Source organism: Scyliorhinus canicula, chromosome 7, assembly GCF_902713615.1.
Source record: "Scyliorhinus canicula chromosome 7, sScyCan1.1, whole genome shotgun sequence".
NCBI classification, from domain to species: Eukaryota; Metazoa; Chordata; class Chondrichthyes; order Carcharhiniformes; family Scyliorhinidae; genus Scyliorhinus; species Scyliorhinus canicula.
Genome location: NC_052152.1, coordinates 21,757,630 through 21,778,019, shown reverse-complemented (window position 1 = coordinate 21,778,019; position 20,390 = coordinate 21,757,630). Strand labels below are relative to the sequence as shown.

Here is a 20,390-nt window from a genome sequence, read left to right as displayed (position 1 = left end):
GGCCTGCGCTTGCGAAATCCTACCAACTGTCCTGGCTTGAGACAATTCGCACCTCTTTAACCTGTGATTATCTCTCTCTCCAGTTGCTCCGTCTGGGCCTATAAAGACTTAATTACCTGCAAAGACTCGCATTCAAAGTATCATCTTGCATCATTGGCTTTGTCTATATATGCTGTGTTTGTGTAACCTAGCTCTTCGCTCACCTGATGAAGGAGCTACGCTCCGAAAGCCCGTGATTCCAAATAAACCTGCTGGACTTTAACCTGGTGTTTTAAGACTTCTTACTGTGCCCACCCCAGTCCAACGCCGGAATCTCCAAATCATTGTATAATGAACAGCCCAGCCGATTTCATATTGATACCCTAAATTAGAATTCCTCCTCTAATGCGACTTCTAAATCAGATCAATTATATTACAAAATAAGAGCCCAGCATTGAGCATGCAAACAATGGTATATACAAACACATCAAAACCAAAGCTTTGCTTCTTGCGATGACAAAACATAGAACACATTTTCTCCTATTCCTTTGGAAAGCAATGTAAGATGACATTTAAATCAGAACTTGATATACAAATAGGCTTCAATTTCTATTGTAGTCCACAGAGAATAATGCTCCATATATTTACAATTAATTATTCAGTTTATTAGACATTGACATAAATAGGTGGAAGCATGAAGTGTAATTTAAATAAATCTCTCAAGTTGGAGGCAAGTAAAAATAAACAATAACCATACATATTAAAGGAACTGTAAAATATTTTCTGTTTAATAACAGTGTGACATGCCACTAATAGGATATTCTAATTAGTTGCATCAGTTGTTTATCAAGATCAATATAAGACTTTGACAAATATGCGTCCCACCAACATGTAACCAAAAGAACTAGTTATTTCTATGAGATTAAACATTTTTTAAAACATCTCCTATTCAGGTACATAAATCATATTTATATTCTACCAATGGAGAAATATTGGGCTACACATCATAGTAAAGGACCCCCCATTAAGATTGAACAGAGTAAGTAAGGAATGATCAGGTAAATTAAGACATTGTGGTTTGGTCAGTGTGATCCAATACATTAACTATGAGTTGTATGATGTGAATGATGAAGAATCCAGACGTGGCAAATGACAGTTCTGATTAGTAGTTAAAAAAGTGAGGAACAGACTGGCTAGTCAACAATTTCGATTGGATAGCACTGAGTTAGGCAACGCCTACCCTGGATTTTAAAAGCTGGTAGAATGTAAAATGAACGTCCGATTGAGGGAGGAATGTGGTTATACAGTTTTGGGGTCCGAGGAAAGAATATATTGGAGGATGAGACAACGTGAAGAGCTATGGCATTAACACAGAAAGGGTGTAAGGAGGAAGAAGACAATAAGTAGGATGGCATATTTGTAACTTATCAGGAATAAAGGAGAAAGGTTCTGAGCAGCAGGATCTCGAGCAAAATCTGAAGATACTGTTGGATCCATTGCATCATTATGTTTTGATAGAATGAGCAATCAAATAAAAAGAATATTTTTTTACTTAACATAATTACTTATGTTGTTCTTGTCACATAAGATGATTAGGAATTTCCTGATATTGGCTATGACTAAATGCACTCTTTGGACGAATATGCTAATTGCTTCACCGAAGGTCTATTATGTACCAGATGTTTATTGAGTATGAAATTTCCAAGGGACGCTGTTGTTATTCAGATCATATCCTGTATAAATGTTTTGCTAGACATTGCTCTGAACAGTTTGGATTCTACTGAACAATTTGTTCTGTTCGTCCTCTCGATATTTTTCTTCAAGTTTTAGCTTATCAATGTCTCCATACCTCAGTGCTTCGGAGGCAAAGTAAGGGTTTGAGCTCTTCCTAAGCTTGTCAAAGAAACTGAAGTCAACCAGATATTTCCCACCAGGGGACAGTGACATAAGAGGCACAAATTCATAGCCCCAAAGTATCTCCTCTGGCACATATGAGGTTCTGATCTGGCAGGCAGAACCTGTGGACTCCACTGTGGCATTTAAAATGACAACTAGCTCAAAGTCTTTATCCATCAGAGTTGCTGATGCGTATCTGTTCAGTGGACTTTTTTCATCAATAATATGATGAAAAGTCAAGGGGAAGGTGAGGAAGGGACTCTCAGTGCCAGTGTCCACCCGGAAATTCACATTTGCCTGTCTGAGTTTGATGGTCTCGCCTTCCTCAGTGATATGGTTATGCAGGAACTTCCCAGAAAGCTGGCACTGAAGCAGCAGACTTTTCCTCATGTTTGCCACACGGATCATGAGGCACAGCTTGTTATTGTGTATGGCGATGGCAGCATGGTAGCTAAACCTGATAGTCTCTGAACGCTTTTTTGGCCTTGCGATCTTTGCCAGAAAAGTACCGGTGACAAAGATCTCTGCCAAGGTGGTAATGACCAACTGAACGATTAGCAGGATAATGGCAAACGGGCACTCCTCTGTAATGCAGCGGAAGCCATAGCCAATGGTCGTCTGGGATTCCAGGGAAAAAAGGAAGGCCCCTGTTAGGGTTTCAATGTTCACCACGCAGGGTGTGTGGTTAGCTGGGGGGTGCAGTAACTCTAAATCTCCGTGCACAAATGCTATGGCATACCAAAGAATCCCAAAAAGGAACCATGTTATCACAAATGTTGCTGTGAAGAGAGTTAGCTTGTAACGCCACTTCATGTCAATAACGGTTGTCCAAAGATCCTGTAGGTAAAGGAAGGCCCAGCCATCCACTTGATCAATTTTCACATTGTTGTGGCCGTCCTTTGACACGACACGCCGTCTCACAACTTGGGAGATCATGCTAATGTGCTCAGAATTCTCCATCTTGAAAGGCCAGTATCTACAAGGATACAAGGACAACAAAGAGGTTTGTTATCGGGAAATATTGTATTGAACCTATACAGCACAAGTACAGTAAAGTAACTCATGTAGAAAGATACCACTTTACCCTATAAAGTCCATGTCACCATTACCATAGAAAGCATCCTATCTGGCTGCACCACAGCCTGGTATGGCAACTCCTCGGCCCAAGACCGCAAAAAACTTCAGAGAGTCGTGAACACAGCCCAGTCCATCACACAAACCTGCGTCCCATCCATTGACTCTATCTACACAACCCACTGCCTGGAGAAAGCGGGCAGCATAATCAAAGACCCGTCCCACCCGGCTTACTCACTCTTCCAACTTCTTCCATCGGGCAGGAGATACAAAAGTCTGAGAACAAGCTGGAACAGACTCAAAAACAGCTTCTTCCCTGCTGTTACCAGACTCCTAAATGACCCTCTTATGAACTGACCTTATTAATCCTACACTCCTGTATGCTTCACCGGATGCTGGTGTCTATATATTTACATTGTGTACCTTGTGTTGCCCTATTATGTATTTTTATTTTATTTTCATGTACTTGATGACCTGTTGAGCTGCTTGCAGAAAAATACTTTTCACTGTACCTCAGAACACATGACTAAACAATCCAATCCAATTGCCCTTCTACACAGTTCAATTCCCACTTATCCACTTGATTGCCCAATTCCTGACACCCCTTTTACTTCACTCACCTATTCAAGCTAATCCTGACCTCAACTACCATAGAACATAGAACAGTACAGCACAGAACAGGCCCTTCGGCCCTCGATGTTGTGCCGAGCCATGATCACCCTACTCAAACCCACGTATCCACCCTATACCTGTAACCCAATAACCCCCCCCCCCCCCTTAACCTTACTTTTTAGGACACTACGGGCAATTTAGCATGGCCAATCCACCTAACCCGCACATCTTTGGACTGTGGGAGGAAACCGGAGTACCCGGAGGAAACCCACGCACACACGGGGAGGACGTGCAGACTCCACACAGACAGTGACCCAGCCGGGAATCGAACCTGGGACTCTGGAGCTGTGAAGCATTTATGCTAACCACCATGCTACCATGCTGCCCAAATCCGATCCTGGAAATTATTTCCACAGCCTCACAACCATTTACGCTACTTTTAAGGGGAGGTATGGTTTACTCACACTAATCCCCCTCCAGCGGCCCTCCGCACCCCCCCCCCCTTCCCCACTGCCCCCTTCCCACATGCTGAAAAGTCCGCCAACCAGAAATTCAGCTGCCCAGCAGTGGTAATACCTTTGAGACAGTGTTAGTTCATTAAGAGTGGGACTTCTACCCCTCAGGGACAGGAAATCCCACCCCAGAGAGCTTCTGGCAATGAGGGGCATGATCTTGAGGTGGGGAGGGGGTTCCTTCCAATGGGAACAGGGGATCCTCAAAAAAGGTACTCCCCTCCCTGCCTGCCAGCAGCCTGTCCTATGGAAGCTGTCAGACTGATGGCCACTCCCCTGCCGTCCCAAACAAACTAGAAAATGACAGCAGAGGCAGATTGGGACTTTTAAGCAGCAGTTAATTGGTCACTTATAAGCCTCAAAAGGCGCAAGGGTGGGCAGGCTGCCCAACACTTTACCCACTTCCATCATATGGTGACAGGGCTAGGGTGGGCAAGAGGGCACCAAGTTGGCCAGCTCCTTTATTTTACATGTACCCCTCCCCACCTTCAAATATGTTGGTGGGAGGCCGTAGAATTCAGCCCTTTGTGTAAAGTGCCCTCAGTTCTATCAATGGACACTCGTTCTGACCTCTTAACTACTGGAAACTGGAAGCAGTCTGCTTCTGTCTTTCCTGTTGCATCCTTGAAAATTAATAAACACATCTGTTATAGGATTCTGTATTAAGTGCTACTCCTTATAAGGCAATGATTCATAATTACATTTCCTCATGTTTTCTCCCTTCAACCCAATTATTTGCTATCCTACCACCTGTTTATCGTTAGTAATCTCCCATGTCGCACACTGATGAAGGCATTCCAAATGTCCGTGTATGATCCCTGACAATCACTTCATTTCCCAAATTTATGTTTGTTACCTGCTGAACAAATTTTGTGAAATTCATTTTTACAAGTCTCTTTTCAAATCCATGCTGGCTTGTTCTATTTACTTCTTATCTAGACTTGTGGTTATTTGATTTATTATTATAATCTCAAATATTCCCTGCCACAGTGTTTAAGCTAATAAACCTGTAATTACCATATTACTCCCTCTATATTATTTTTAATTTTGTTAGTTAGTTACTCTGCAGTCCTCTGTCACAGGCCCATACTCAAATAGAATTGCCACATATATTTTTACGGCCTTGTCATTTCCCTCTCTCATCTCCTTCAGCATCTTATTGCATTGGGCCTGGTTTGCCTTCCTTGAGCTAACCTAAAACTTTCCTTTTATACATATGAATTACAAACAGGAGAGGGCCATTCGGCCCCTTGGGACTGATCTACCGTTCAGTAAGATCATGGCTGATCTGATATTGGCGTCAACCGCACATTTTGCCAATCCTCAATAACCTTTGACTCCCTTGTCAGTCAAGAATATATTTATCTCTGCCTTTAAAATATTCACCGTGTGCTTCCACCTCTCTTTGGGAAAGAAAGTTTCAACGATTCACGTGCCTCAGAGAGAAGCACTTTCTTCTCAAGTCAGTGTGACCTGGGAAATCCCTTATTTCTCACTTGTGTCCCCTCGCTCCAGGCACTCCCTTACAGGGCTGCATCCTTTCTGTGCCCACCCTGTCCAGGTTTAGTCCTCCCTCCCTCCTCCCTTTCTTTCCCGTCACCACAAGGGGATCTCACCTCACCATTACCAACTCCCCATTTTATTCAAAATGTTACAAAAGAAGTGGCTGCCTCTTCTTTTCAGATTCCAGCATCCACATGTCACACCTATTGAGGTTGTCCAATATTTTATGTTGTTTCAGATTCCAGCAGATGCAATAATTTGCTATTATGACTGTCCCATCTGATGGCTTTTGAAATTATTTCCAAACAATTTCTTTTTAATTTACCTTATCCTACTCAGAACCCTTTATTTTCCTATTTTTCCTTTAGTTTCCTTGCTCGTAATTTTCATACCCCCCCCCCCCCCCCCGCCAATCGCACCCTGTCTTCTGTGTACCAAATCTCTCAATCCACCTCACCTCTGCTAATGCATCCTTCACCTTTTCTAAAATTTAAAAAAAAATCTTATTAATTTCTTCGAGTTACAAAGCCACTGCGCAGAATGGACAGGGAAAGCCCCTGAGCCATCTTTTGCTTTCTCCAAAATTCAATTCAAATTCAAACGTGAGTCCAATTCATGGTCCCCATGAAACAGATCCACATTGATAAGAACACCCCATTACGCCTGATCTCGGGCTTTACTTGATCTTAGCCGAAAGGTCACCATTTCCAAAATCTTCTGCAATCCAATCTGTGGTACTCCCTCCCTAACAGCACTGTAGATATACCTACACCTCAGGAGCTGCAGTGGTTCAAGAAGGCAGCTCACCACCACCTTCCCAAAGGCAACTAGGGATCCCGTAAATTAATTTCTAAAAATTCAAGAAAGTAAAAATCTGTTGGCACGGATCTTCCCCAAAAGGAATCTTTTTTTTTGAGAGGCAATTTAGGGTGGTCAATCCACCTAGCCTGCACATTTTTGGGTTGTGGAGGTGAGACCCACGAAGACATGAGAAGAATGTGCAAACTCCACACGGACAGTGACCCAGAGCCGGGTTTGAACCCGGGACCTTGGTGCCTTGAGGCAGCAGTGCTAACCACTGCGCCGCCGTGCTGCCCTGGCCCTCAAATGAATCTTTGCCTGAAATGTATTTATTCCATCTCAATGCTCTACTCAGATCCTAGGCATGTATTTCTCTAAATTTTGCCAGGTTCCTGAAAGGCAATCTAAAAAAGCTCTTGTGGTGGAGTTTGCCACTGTCTCACCAACTGAGTTTCCCCCACCTCTGACCAGTCACCTCCTGCTGAAAATATTCAGGGTTGGGGCTGATGTTGAGGGGCAGGCAGAAACTCCATCTCAAAGAGAACTACCCTCCATGGCAAAGTTTAACATCTGATTAGCAAAGTGGTGAAGTTACTCGCTCTATTACTTTGAGATCCGAGCTTCCTGTGTTTTGACCCAATAGCAATGAAGGAACAGATTGAAATTTAACAGAACTGTGGCTTGGGCTGGTCAGCTTTGCTCAATTGGTAACAGTTTCACATCTGAGCCAAAAGGCTGTAAGTACAAGTCCCATCCCAGGGCTTCTGAATATGTTTAGTCAGATGTTATGACTACAGCCCAGGTTACCTGATGGGCCTTGATAAAATCTTACAATGAATGTTCAGGAATGTAAGGATTGCAAAAAATGTAGACTAAGGTGCAGCCCATCTCTAAGCCATTGCACAATCACTGACTTCATCGATTGTTTAGCATTTCACAACCAGTCGATACATTCCAATGCAGTATTGAAGGAGTGCCGCATTGTCAGAGGTGCCATCCTCCAGATGACATGTCAATCTGAACTCCTGTCCAGCTGAATTACTCAAGGTGCTTTTACTTTGACACTTTTTTTTGTTAGGCTAGAAGTCCTATCTACTCTCTCTGGTGGATATAAACATCACAAAAGCAGTTTATCTGGTCATTATCACATTAATGTTTGTGGGAGCTTGCTGTACATAAATTGGGCCCTACATTTCCAACATTACTTCATTGATTCCAATGCACTTGGGAAGATTGAGGTCAAGATAGGTGCTATGTCAATGCAATTTTTAAAAAAAGTAATGGGATCCCTGCACTGGGTCCCCACATTTACATAGATACAGGTGAGCTCTCTAATCATGCTGAGCAGTGCACCCCACACAGCTACCCGTCCAGTGTCAAATCACTCAAAGATTCTGTGACCCTGTTCAAAGAAAAGCCGAGAGTTTTCACAATGAACTGCCCGATACTCCTCTCTTAACCAACAGCACCAGAGCCAATTTAGCTGCTTGCTGACCTCAACCTGGCTTTTAGGATATTCTTGTGTGCAGAATGATTCTCCACTTAGGGGAGAAAAAAAAAACATGCCTGTGTATAGCACAACCTTTGAACATTCCAAAATACTTTTGAGGCCACTGATTAACTGCTGGAAAGTAGAAAAAACATGGCAGATAATTTGCAAGTCTGCACCTGATTTCATGATCAATTAAATTGTTTTGTTGGTTTGGTTAAGGCCTAAATATTGGTCAGGGCATTAGGAGAACTTCCCTGCTCTTCTTCAAACCATGCCACGTGGATCTTTTACATTCCCCCAAAAGGGCAAGTGGGACTTCGCTTTCATCATAAGACCATAAAGCATACTAACAGGATTAGGCCATCTGGCCCATTGAGTCTGCTCCGCCATTTAATCATGGCTGATATTTTTCTCATCCCCATAACCCCTGATCCCCTTATTAATCAAGAACCTGTCAATTTCTGTCTTAAAAGAGACTCAGTGACTTAGCCTCTACAGCCTTCTGTGGCAAAGAGTTCCACAGATTCACCATCCCTGACTGACAAAATTCCTCCTCATCTCAGTTTTAAAGGATCGTCCCTTCAGTCTTGAGGCTGTGCTATCAGGTTCTAGTTTTTCCCTACAAGTGGAAACATCCTTTCCACGTCCGCTCTATCTAGGACTTGCAGTATCCTGTAGGTTTCAATAAGTTCTCCCCATATATTTCTAAACTCCAACCAAAGAGACCCAGCGTCATCAACCACTCCTCATATGACAATCAAAAGGACGGCCCTTCCAAAGTGCAACACTAAAGTGTCACGTCAAAGAACTGGAATACAAAGAGGAAAACTTTATACTTCAGCTATTCTGAGCCTTAGTCAGACCCATTTAGAATACTCCATGCGATTCTGAGCACAAGTCCTTTGGAATTGATGAGCCAAGGAATAGTAATTACTGTTGGATTGCTCTTTTGTTTTGCACAGCGCCGGGCTCTGTGTTTCTGTCCCAAACTTCCAAACCCAGCCTGTTCAGAAACCCTGAGAATTCCTGTTTTCAAAGTCCTTCCTCGTGGTGCAGGGTCATCAGGGGAAGCCAAGTCATCACCGTTTTATACGGCACTAGCTGTGTATTCTGGAGAGTCTTTATTCATGAACACATTGAAAAGCTTTGGGACATTTTCAATGTGTTAGTGAATGAGCGAGGGAAGCGTGTAAGTGGCAGAGTGGCAAGATAGTAGGTGCCAGGGTGAGTAAGTCGTAGGATGGTTAGGTGGGTAGGTGGTAGGGTGGGTACGGTGGCATGGTGGGTAGGTTGGTGAGGTCTCAGGTTAGGAGGTCAGAGGGTCAGGGGTGGTCATAAGTTTGTTGGGGGGGATTTGGAGGAATGGGAGAAGTCAGAGGTACGGGGGTCGGGTCTGAGGGTCAGGGAGTTGGAGGGTTGGCGGGGGTGGGGAGGAGGGGGTGGGGAGGGGAGTCCAAGCATCAGGTTGGGGGGAGGGGTTTGAGGGTGGTGGGGGGAGTCAAAGCAGCAGGACTCATGATTACTGAAACATAACTTGCATTCCTGTAAATTTGTCTCTGTAAGTTAGTGACTAAGGAAGGTTGAAATACAGAGCAGCCAATGACCAAACTGGAACAGACTCAAGGGGCTGAATGGCCTATTTCTGCTCCTAAATCTCGGCAGCCATCTTGGCAGTCAGAAGAGTTACCATTGAACTGAATCGGTCATTATTTATCCAGTAATCTGCCTGATAAAGCACCATGAGACATTCCGATGACACCATAAAACACTTATTAAGTGCAAATATTCACATCTTTTATTATCATGATAGGTTACGCCAGCTGTTTTGAATCCAGAATATTATTTAAAACTATGTCAAGCCTAGAGGGTATAAACCTAAACGCAAAAAGCAAATTCAAATCGCATCAGGGCATTCAGAATACATAGTACGATGGTAGCTAGGTTTGAAGAACTAGAATACAGCAGGGGCTGACTTCAGTAAGCCCTTTCTTGTCCCTTTGCTCTTTTTAACATGTGTGAGTTATGGAGTGGCTTGACTCGACTTGATCAGGCTAGTTTCACTACCATAGAACATAGAACAGTACAGCACAGAACAGGCCCTTCGGCCCTCAATGTTGTGCCGAGCCATGATCACCCTACTCAAACCCACATATCCACCCTATACCCGTAACCCAACAACCCCCCCTTAACCTTACTTTTATTAGGACAATACGGGCAATTTAGCATGGCCAATCCACCTAACCCGCACATCTTTGGACTGTGGGAGGAAACCGGAGCACCCGGAGGAAACCCACGCACACAGGGGGAGGACGTGCAGACTCCACACAGACAGCGACCCAGCCGGGAATCGAACCTGGGACCCTGGAGCTGTGAAGCATTTATGCTAACCACCATGCTACCGTGCTGCCCCCCTTTTTAAATTTTTTTTTTTTAAGAGCACCCAATTATTTTTTTTTCCAATTAAGGGGCAATTTAGCTTGGCCAATCCACCTAATCTGCACATCTTTGGGTTGTGGGGGTGAAACCCACGCAGACACGGGGAGAATGTGTAAACTCCACACGGACAGTGACCCAGGGCTGGGATTCGAAGCCGGGTCCTCCGCGCCGTAGGCAGCAATGCTAACCACTGTGCCACATGCCGCCCCTAGTACCATAGTTTTCACCAGCATGACTGGCCACACCATTGGCAAAAATGTTATTTTGCTGGACATAAATGAGGTCTAGTCCTAATCATTCACAAAAAACTCATAAACCTTTACATTAGTAGTGGATTGGTGCCCTAGATATTTGTAGGCATTTACCTCTCCTCTCTCCACTGCATTAAATTCCATGTATAATGCGGGGGGGGGGGGAGGGGGGGGGGGTATGAATTACACTTCACTGAGATACGTTTGCCGTATACTTGTGGAAAGTTTACTTCATAATTAACCTTTCCTACTATGCAGCAGTGGCCACACTTCAAAGTACTTCATTGGCTCGATGGAATGTTCTAACTATCTTTCCTGTCCTCTACTTTCACTAATTCAGCCTGTAAACTGGAATAGTCAGCAGCAGAACAAGCAGCCTTGTAACACAAAGATGCGCGAGGAAAATTAGTGCGACATGATTGGAAGATAATACTCACAGAAATGTAAATCTAATAAAAACAAATGATTGATTTCCCAAAATATTGCCTCAAAACAAAACTTTTGAAGTGTGTTCAACAATATTCATCGCCTCAAGTGATTGCATGCTGTGTTTAAAGTGCTACAAAGCACGTGGTCATGTCAACATAGTGTGCATGCCAGTGTTTGGGGCACGTTAAGCTGGTAATCACTTCACACACAAATACAGGCGGATAGCCAACTTATTTAGAGCGTTATTGGCAATAGAGGAAAAATCGCACTTAAGGAAACAAACCTTAATAAATGTGCGATGTTCTTAGGTTGCACTTGTATAGTCACTTGTGTATCAATGAAAAGTGTTTTTTTAACAGAGAAGTGCAGGTAATCTCAGAATACTGAGGGCAGGAAAGCCCAGAGATATCAGATCCACTTCCAGGGGGCCGTCTGACATCAATATGCCTTTGCTTTAAATCTAGCTTAACTCCAGCCATAGACTGCAGCCTCAATTTTGCTATTGCTTATTGGGAATGGTCGTATAGTTGGGATGTTACAGCAGCAGTAATCCAGCGGCCTGCATGAATGATCCCAAGGTGTGAGTTTAAATTCCACAGTGGCGTTTGTGAAATTTAAATCCAGTTAATAAATAAATCCTGGAATAAAAAGGATAAAGCAGCGTCGCAAACAGGGGACCTCAGGAACGAGGCAGTGCCACATTTCAGATCAGGGCAGATTTCGAATCTGCGGTTAGGGTCATGGGTATTTCAGGTCAAACTGAATCAGGTGAGCTCAAGGGTCACTCGAAGAGCGGGAATAGACTGGCGCACAAGTCAGGCGCCACATCAGGCCAATTATCCAAGTAAGTTTTATTTTATTTTACTCAATAAAATTGATTCATGGCCATTCTAAAAAAAACCCGGTGGACAATTCCAATTTTTGGATAGCTGGATTGAGATGCTACTGTATTGCATTGGGAACCTTGGAACTACCGGTTGTTGCAAATGTGAATCCATTTGGCTCACTTATGACCTTGAAGAAAGAGAAATTGGCAGTCCTTATTTAACCAGGTCTATTGTGACTCCTGTCTGCAGCAATGTGGACTGACTCTTAACTGCCCTCTCTCTGAATTCTAAACAGAAAATGCAGCAAACACGCAGCAGGACATCGATTTAAAACGTTAACTCTGTTTCTCTCTCCACAGGTGCCCCCAACTTACTGACAACTCCCAGCATTTACTACTTTTATTTCACGTTTCCAGCTTTTGTATTAGTGCTCAGTGAAATGGCCGAACAACCAATCGGTTAAGAGTAAGTAGGGAGGGAATTAAATGCTGGTTCTGCCGGTGATGTCCACACACAGCAAATGAATTTTTAAAGAAATCAATAACTGAACTCTGACAAAAATCCTTCAATGTAGTTTTGTACGGTAGCACAGTGGTTAGCACTGTTGCTTCACAGCGCCAGGGACCCGCGTTCGATTCCCGGCTTGGGTCACTGTCTGTGCGGAGTCTGTACGTTCTCCCCGTGTCTGCGTGGGTGTCCTCCAGGTGCTCCGGTTTCCTCCCACAAGTCCCGAAAGACGTGCTGTTTGGTAGTTTGGACATTCTGAATTCTCCCTCCATATACCTCTGCAGGGCAGCAGGGTAGCATGGCGGTTAGCATAAATGCTTCACAGCTCCAGGGTCCCAGGTTCGATTCCTGGCTGGGTCACTGTCTGTGTCGAGTCTGCACGTCCTCCCCCTGTGTGCGTGGGTTTCCTCCGGGTGCTCCGGTTTCCTCCCACAGTCCAAAGATGTGCGGGTTAGGTGGATTGGCCATGCTAAATTGCCCGTAGTGTCCTAATAAAAGTAAGGTTAAGGGGGGGGTTGTTGGGTTACGGGTATAGTGTGGATACGTGGGTTTGAGTAGGGTGATCATGGCTCGGCACAACATTGAGGGCCGAAGGGCCTGTTCTGTGCTGTACTGTTCTATGTTCTATACCCGAACAGGTGCCCGAATGTGGTGACTAGGGGCTTTTCACAGTAACTTTATGTAAGTCTACTTGTGACATTAATAAAGATTATTATTATTATTACAGCTCAAATTGTATTTGCAAACAGAAGTTTGTGTGTATATGTATATATATATATATATATAAAAATGTATATTTTATTCACCAGCTGTTCTTCACAATTTAAATGTATATAGGCATAAAAATTTAACACATATATAATTATACATCAAGGCAATAGTAGAATCTCTACAGTGCAGGAGGAGGCCATTCGGCCATCGAGACTGTACTGACCCACACAAAAGAGCACCTTACCAAGCCTTGCACTCTCTCTATAACCCACTTAACCAAAGGGACACTAAGGGGCGATTTAGCATGGCCAATCCACCTAACCGGCACATCTTTAGACTGTGGGAAGAAATCGCAGCACCCGGAGGAAAGCCTGCAGACAGGAGAAAGTGCAAACTCCACACAGATAGTCACCCAAAACTGGAATCGGGCCCAGGTCCCTGGTGCCGTGAGGCAGCAGTGCGAACCACTGTGCCACTGTGCCGCCTCTGCGTGAGGCAGCGGTGCGAACCACTGTGCCGCCCCTGTTGCAATCCCAATTGCAACGCAGAAACCTGAAACTATTTTCGTTAGAAAAGTGATCTGCTGCCTAATGAGAAGAATCATTAATAGATTTGGCTAACGCCTGCCGTGCCCTGTAGATGCTGCAAGATTTTGTTTTTAAAACTTCCTCCTCTTCAAATGTTTCCTGGAACCTCTGCACCACCCGCTCACTAGGAGGACATTCTGTACCAGACTGATTACAGCATGTTCATTTTGTCGAGTGAGACTTTTTAACCCTTGAGCTGCTGTCAAGTAATAAAAACAAGAATTGAACAGAGCCCGAGTGACAGAGGAAGAAGCAACGGTCGCCAAGCAACTGAAGCGAGGTTGGATAGTCAAAAGAACCCAGGAGTCAACAACTGTCTGGATTTTCAGCGACGGTCCCTTATTTGGGCTGTTTACCCTGTTGGCCACCAGGGGGACACATGCTCAACTCCCACCAACTCTTATGAACCCCCAGATTCATGGTCACCTCTACCACCCTCACCCTCCCAATCTTACGGTAACCAGCATCAGAACCCCCTCCAGCCCCATGACCAAAGTGTCCCTTATTTTATTTCATCAGAGGTGGTCACCCTATTTGGAATAAAGTCAGCAGAGGCCTGAAGCGAGTATTCAAAAGCAGAGGATAAAAACTTTCTGGAACGAACTTTTCTATCAATAGCAAATTAGTGTGGATGCTGGAATTCTGAAATAAAAGCAGAAAGTGCCAAGAAACACCATGTTATCTACTGGTACTCTGGTTCTATTTGGGGCCGCCGAGGCCACTCTTAGTCCCGTTTCCTGCACTGAGGAGCTCTGCTCTTGACCCCCCGAAACAACCCCCAAACCCACCCAAATCCCAACGCACCTATAAGGGGTCCTTGGGCCCTCCCACACCCCACAGCACCTGCGCTGGACACCTCTTGGTCCGATCGCCATCACAGGAAAGGTGCCGGCTTGGCACTGCCAACCTTGCAATATCTCTGCCAGTGCCACATGGTCACCTTTCAGTGCCGGCCTGACACCACCAGGCTGGCAGCGCCAAGGTGCCTGGGTGGCACCAGCAGTACCAGGGTGCCACCCTGCCCATAGTGCAAGCACCTGGGTGCCCCAATCCCCTGGGAGAACCCCATAAGTCCCGTTCCATCAGGTCCCCATTAGTGAAGACCAGCATTGAACATTGCCCGCCTGAGGTCTCCAAAGTGAAGGGGTTAGATCTCAACACCTCAGATAGATCATGAAGGACTATAGTGTAAGGCAAAGTTTTTAAAAATAGATGAGGTGTGATTGATACCTGAAGGAACAATTTACCACCCACATTCCATGAAAAGGAAGGAATTGGAAACAAGCGAATATCCGCGTCTCTTATCGTCTCTTCCAGTCCCACAACCATATCACTGCTTTTGTCTTGTGACAATGACATCTTTGTCAAAGCTCTCCTGAGCTCCTACTGACCAGTGGCATATTTTACAGCAGCTGCTCCACTTAAACAAAATAAAATCCATCATATTTCTCTCTCTCTTTAACTCTGAAGAAGAGTCACATTGGACTCGAAACGTTAACTCCGTTCCTCTTTCCACAGATGCTGCCAGATCTGCTGCGTTTTTCCAACATTTTCTGTTTTTATTTTATGTTACCAGCATTTGTGATATTTTCCTTTTAATCCTCAATGTGCAATATATAATTCCAACCCCCTCGGGCCGCACTTATTTAATTGCCCCATCGTTGGTGGCGGTACCTGCAGCTGCCTGCCAGCCGTAAGCTCGTACCGTTGATCTCTCTTTCTCCCTTTAAGATGTTCCTCAAAACCTGCCCCTGACCCGGTTTTTTGGCAAATGCCCTAATATGGCCGTGTGCCATGTGTCTCGCTGTCAAATCTTGGTTCATAATGCAGTGGTCCGGGATGTTTTGGTGGTTACGGAACTATATGAATACAAGTGATTATTGTGTGAATTAAATCAACAAATTTAGAAGAAGAACAGTACAGCACAGAACAGGCCCTTCGGCCCTCGATGTTGTGCCGAGCAATGATCACCCTACTTAAACCCACGTAACCCATATACCCGTAACCCAACAATCCTCCCATTAACCTTACACTACGGGCAATTTAGCATGGCCAATCCACCTAACCCGCACATCTTTGGACTGTGGGAGGAAACCGGAGCACCCGGAGGAAACCCACGCACACACGGGGAGGACGTGCAGACTCCACACAGACAGTGACCCAGCCGGGAATCGAACCTGGGACCCTGGAGCTGTGAAGCATTGATGCTAACCACCATGCTACCGTGAGGCCCCAAATCTGGTAAATGTCCATCGGTTACTGAGATAATATTTGGTGTTGTTAAGAAATACGCTACTGAACACTCTGTACCATAGTTCTGGAGAGATCTCTGCCTGTGCATTTCTGAATGGAGCACACACACACACAGACAGCGAATACACCTCTCCTCTGGCTACTCCAATCAGAAAGGGATGTACTACGTAAGGTGGAGAACTTTGAATAAATGCTCTTAGATTGCTGAGATGATGGGATACTTGCCATGGTTGTGAACAAGACTGCCCTTAGCGGACAGAAGACCGGGAAGACTGTAAGTTAATCAGCCCAAAAGTAATTTAGCAGAAAAAGCAAGGGCACATAAAATGGGAGATGAATGCTTTCTGCGATAAGTACTATCCCACTTTTAAAAATAAGGCTGACAAATATGACTGCTCATATTAGCAGATAATCCATTCAAAAGGAAGCCATCAACATTTGCACCACAAACAATGCCGTTTGAATCCAGACACGCCACCATGTTTTGAATCTGTATGAATTGCTCTTATGAACTCAGCAACGCATGCAGTTGAGTTCAGTTTCAATCACACCAAATGTGCTTCCATGGGAGCCCCTCTAGGCCCAGCTCTCGCGGACATTCTTGTTGGTTTATATGAATTTTTCCCACATGATGGGCGCGATTCTCCGCTCCCCACGCCGGGTGGGAGAATCCCGGGAGGGCCGGGCGGCTAACGACACGCCCCCCTGGCGCCCCCCCCGATTCTCCCACCCCCGCTCGGAAAAATCGCCGCTCACCGTTTTTCACGGCGACCAGTGATTCTCCGGCCCAGATGGGCCGAGCGGCCTGCCGGTCGCGACCGGTTAACGATGGCGGCAACCACACCTGGTTGCTGCTGTCGTGAACATGGCGCCAAAAGCTGGATTGAAGCTTGTGGGGGGCGGAGAGGGGAGTGAGCACCACGGCCGTGCTCAGGAGGGGACTGGCCCGCGATCGGTGCCCACCAATCGTCGGGCCGGCGTCTCAAAGAGACGCACTCTTTCCCCTCCGCCGCCCCGCAAGATCAAGCCGCCACGTCTTGCGGGGCTGCGGAGGGGAAGACGGCAATCGTGCATGCGCGGGTTTGAGCCATCAACCGTTGTAACGTCAGCCGCGCATGCGCGGGTTGGAGCCGGCCAACTTGCGCATGCGCGGCTGACGTCACTTAAGCGCCGCCGTTGCGTCACTCTCGGCACGCCGGCGGCAAGGCCCAGTGGCCAAGAGTTACGGAGCGCCGTTCCTAGCCCCCCCTGGGTGGGAGTGAATAAGGTGAGAGGAGTGGCCTCCGAGGCCGTCGTGAAACTCGGCCGAGTTCACGACGGCCTCCCCGATTTTTCGCGGGAGCGGAGAATTCCGCCCGATATTTCCTGTGCCAAGTTTTTGTCCACTCACTATATTCTATATTCCTCTATGGACTGTGACATCCTCACCACGTGTCTTCCCACCTATTTTTGTGTCATCCACATACTTGGCAACAGTACATTTACTCCTTGTCCAAGTCATTAATATATGGTAAATAATTGTGGCCCCAGCACTGATCCCTGTGGTTCTCCATTAGTTACAGGTTGCCATCCTGAAAATCCCCTGTTGCCCCAAGTCTTCTACTAGTTAGCCAATCCTTGACCCATGTTAATATACTACCCCCAACACCATGGACTCATCTTATTAAGTAGCCTTTTGTTTGGTACCTTATCGAGCACTTTTGGAAATCCAAGTTTATTACATCTCTCCTACCCTGCTCATTACCACCTCAAAGAATTCTAATAAAAGTGTAAGGCATGATTTCCCCTTCATGAACCCATGCTGACTCTGCTTGATTATATAATATTTCTAAATGTTCCTATTACATCCTTTATTATGCATTCTAACATTTTCCCAATTACATATGTTAAGCCAACTGGCCTATAGTTACCTGTTTTTTGTCTCCCTCCCTTTTTGTATAAGGGAGCTATATAGGCAGTTTTCCATATCCTCTGGGACTTTTCCAGAATGTAGACGATTACAACCAGTACATCCACTATCTCTGTAGCCACTCCCTTTAAGATCTTAGGATGCAACCCATCAGGTCCAGTGGATGTGTTGGCTTTTATCCCCATTAGTTTCCTTAGTACTTTTCTATAGTGATAGTTATTATATTTATTTCCTCCTCTCCTTTCGCCCCTTGATTATTTAGTATTTTTGCAATGTTGTTAGTGTGTTACAAACAAATAAACAAGGAGCAGGAGTAGACCATTCAGCCCTTCGAGCCTGCTCTGCCATTCAATATGATCATGGCTAATCCTCTATCTCAATGCTATATTCCCACTTTCTCCCCATACCCCTTGATGCCATTAAAACCTAAAATATTACCTATCTCATTCTTGAATATATTCAGTGATTTGGCCTCCACAGCCTTCTGTGGTGGAGAATTCCACAGGTATACTACCCTTTGAGTGAAGAAATCTTTCCTCATCTCCGTCCGAAATGGTCCACCTTCTAAATTCTAGTGAACACAGGCCCACTCAAGCCAATCTCTCCTCACAGGACAGTCCTGCCAACCCCTATCAGCATAGTGAAGCTCTGCTGTACTCTCCCAATGGCAAGCATATCCTTTCTTAGGGAGGGAAACCAAAACAGCACATAATACTCTGGGTGTGGTCTCACCTCGGCCCTGTATAATTTCAGTAAGACGTCTCTATTTCTGAACTCAAATCTTCTCACAATGAAGGCTATTTGCTTTCCGAATTGCCTGCTGCACCTGCCTCTTCACTTTAATTGACTGGTGTATAAGGACACCCAGATCCCTTTGTATATCCACAGTTCCCAAGATATCACCATTTCTCTTCTGTCTTTCACACCAAAGTATATGGTTTCACATTTAGCCATGTTGTACTGCATCCGCCAGGTGTTTTCCCACTCACTCAACTTGTTTAAATCACCTTAAAACCTCTTGCATCCCCTTGACAATTGACAATTCCACCCAGTTTGTGTCATCAACAAATCTGGAAATGTTACATATGGCTCCCTCATCCGGGTCATTTATATATATATCGTGAACAGTTGGGGTCTAAGCACTTGTGTGGTACCCCACTAGTCACTGCCTGCCACTTAGAAAAGATCAATTAATTCCCACTCTCTGTTTCCTGTCTCTAAAGCAATTCTTGATCCATGCGAGTTCATTACCCTCTATCCCATGTGCTTTAGTTTTGCCCACTAGCCTCTTCTGAGGGATTTTATCATAAGCCTTCTGAAAGTCCAAATATACCACATCCACTGGCTCTCCTTTATCTACTCTACTAGTTACACCCTCAAAAAACAGCAGTAGATTTGTTGAGCATGATTTGCTTTTCATAAATTCATGCTGGATTTGTCCATGCCATTAATACCTTCCAAATGTTTCTTTTATAATAGGCCCTCGCAGGGCGGCACGGTGGCAGACTGGTTAGCACTGATGCTCACGGCACTGAGGTTCGATCCCGGCCCCGGGTCACTGTCCGTGTGGAGTTTGCACAATCTCCCGTGCCTGCATGGGTCTCACCCCCACAACCCAAAGATGTGCAGGTAGGTGGATTGGCCACACTAAATTGCCCCTTAATTGGAATAAAAAGAATTGGGCACTCTAAATTTGTTGATAAAATTTTAAAAAATAAGACTCTCGCATCATCTCCACCACCTGGTCAGGGTAACTGGTCTGTAATTCTCCTTTTTTTCTCCCTCCAGTAGAAGATCGGTAGCAAGGGGCAGCATGATAGCATAGTGATTAGCACAGTTGCTTCACAGCTCCAGGTCCAAGGTTCGATTCCCGGCTTGGGTCACTGTCTGTGCGGAGTCTGCACGTTCTCCCCGTGTCTGCGTGGGTTTCCTCCGGGTGCTCTAGTTTCTTCCCACAGTCCAAAGATATGTGGGTTAGGTGGATTGGCCATGCTAAATTGCCCTTTGTGTCCAAAAAATGTTAAGTGGGGGTTACTGGGTTACAGGGATAGGGTAGCTACGTGGGCTTCAGTAGGGTGCTCTTTGTAAGGGCCGGTGCCTTAATACTCAGTTAACCGTAGTTGATTTATTTCCTTCCTAGAATATTCACTGTTGTAAGTCATGAACTATTTTCCAAAACGTCAGCCATTGCTGATCAACCATCTTCACTGCTAAACTCCTTTCCCAGTCCCAGTCCATTCCAGCCAACTCTACCCCGATTCATTTTTAATTAGCTTATTTAAGTTGAGCACAGTTACTTCTAACCCAAGTTTCTCATTCTCAAGCTGAATGCTAAACTCTACTATGTTATGATCACTGTTTGCTAGGGAATCTTTTACTTTGAGATTGCTATTCAACCTGCTACATTACACGTTACCAGATGCCTGATTCCTGGTTGGATCCACAACATATTGTTCTTGGAAGCTGACCTGAATACACTCAATTAATTTTTGCTCATGGCTACTTGCATCAATTTGATTTTCCCAATCCACATGGAGATTAAAGCCACCCATTGTTAAAGTACTGTCTTTTCTCAATGCCCTCATTATCACCTGATATATTCTCCGCTCTA

At 45.0% G+C, this 20,390-nt stretch overlaps 1 protein-coding gene across 2 annotated transcripts in view; it reads right to left on the bottom strand.

Moving 5' to 3' along the window:
• Positions 1 to 622: 622 nt before the first annotated feature.
• Positions 623 to 20,390, bottom strand: part of kcnj15 (potassium inwardly rectifying channel subfamily J member 15) — a 30,693-nt gene continuing 10,925 nt past the window's right edge. For both annotated transcript variants that reach the window (XM_038801497.1, XM_038801496.1), the window contains exon 2: positions 623 to 2,851. In XM_038801497.1, the coding sequence (XP_038657425.1) occupies positions 1,729 to 2,835 (1,107 nt within the window). In that variant the 5' untranslated portion in view covers positions 2,836 to 2,851 and the 3' untranslated portion in view covers positions 623 to 1,728. The remainder of the gene's footprint in view (positions 2,852 to 20,390) is intronic.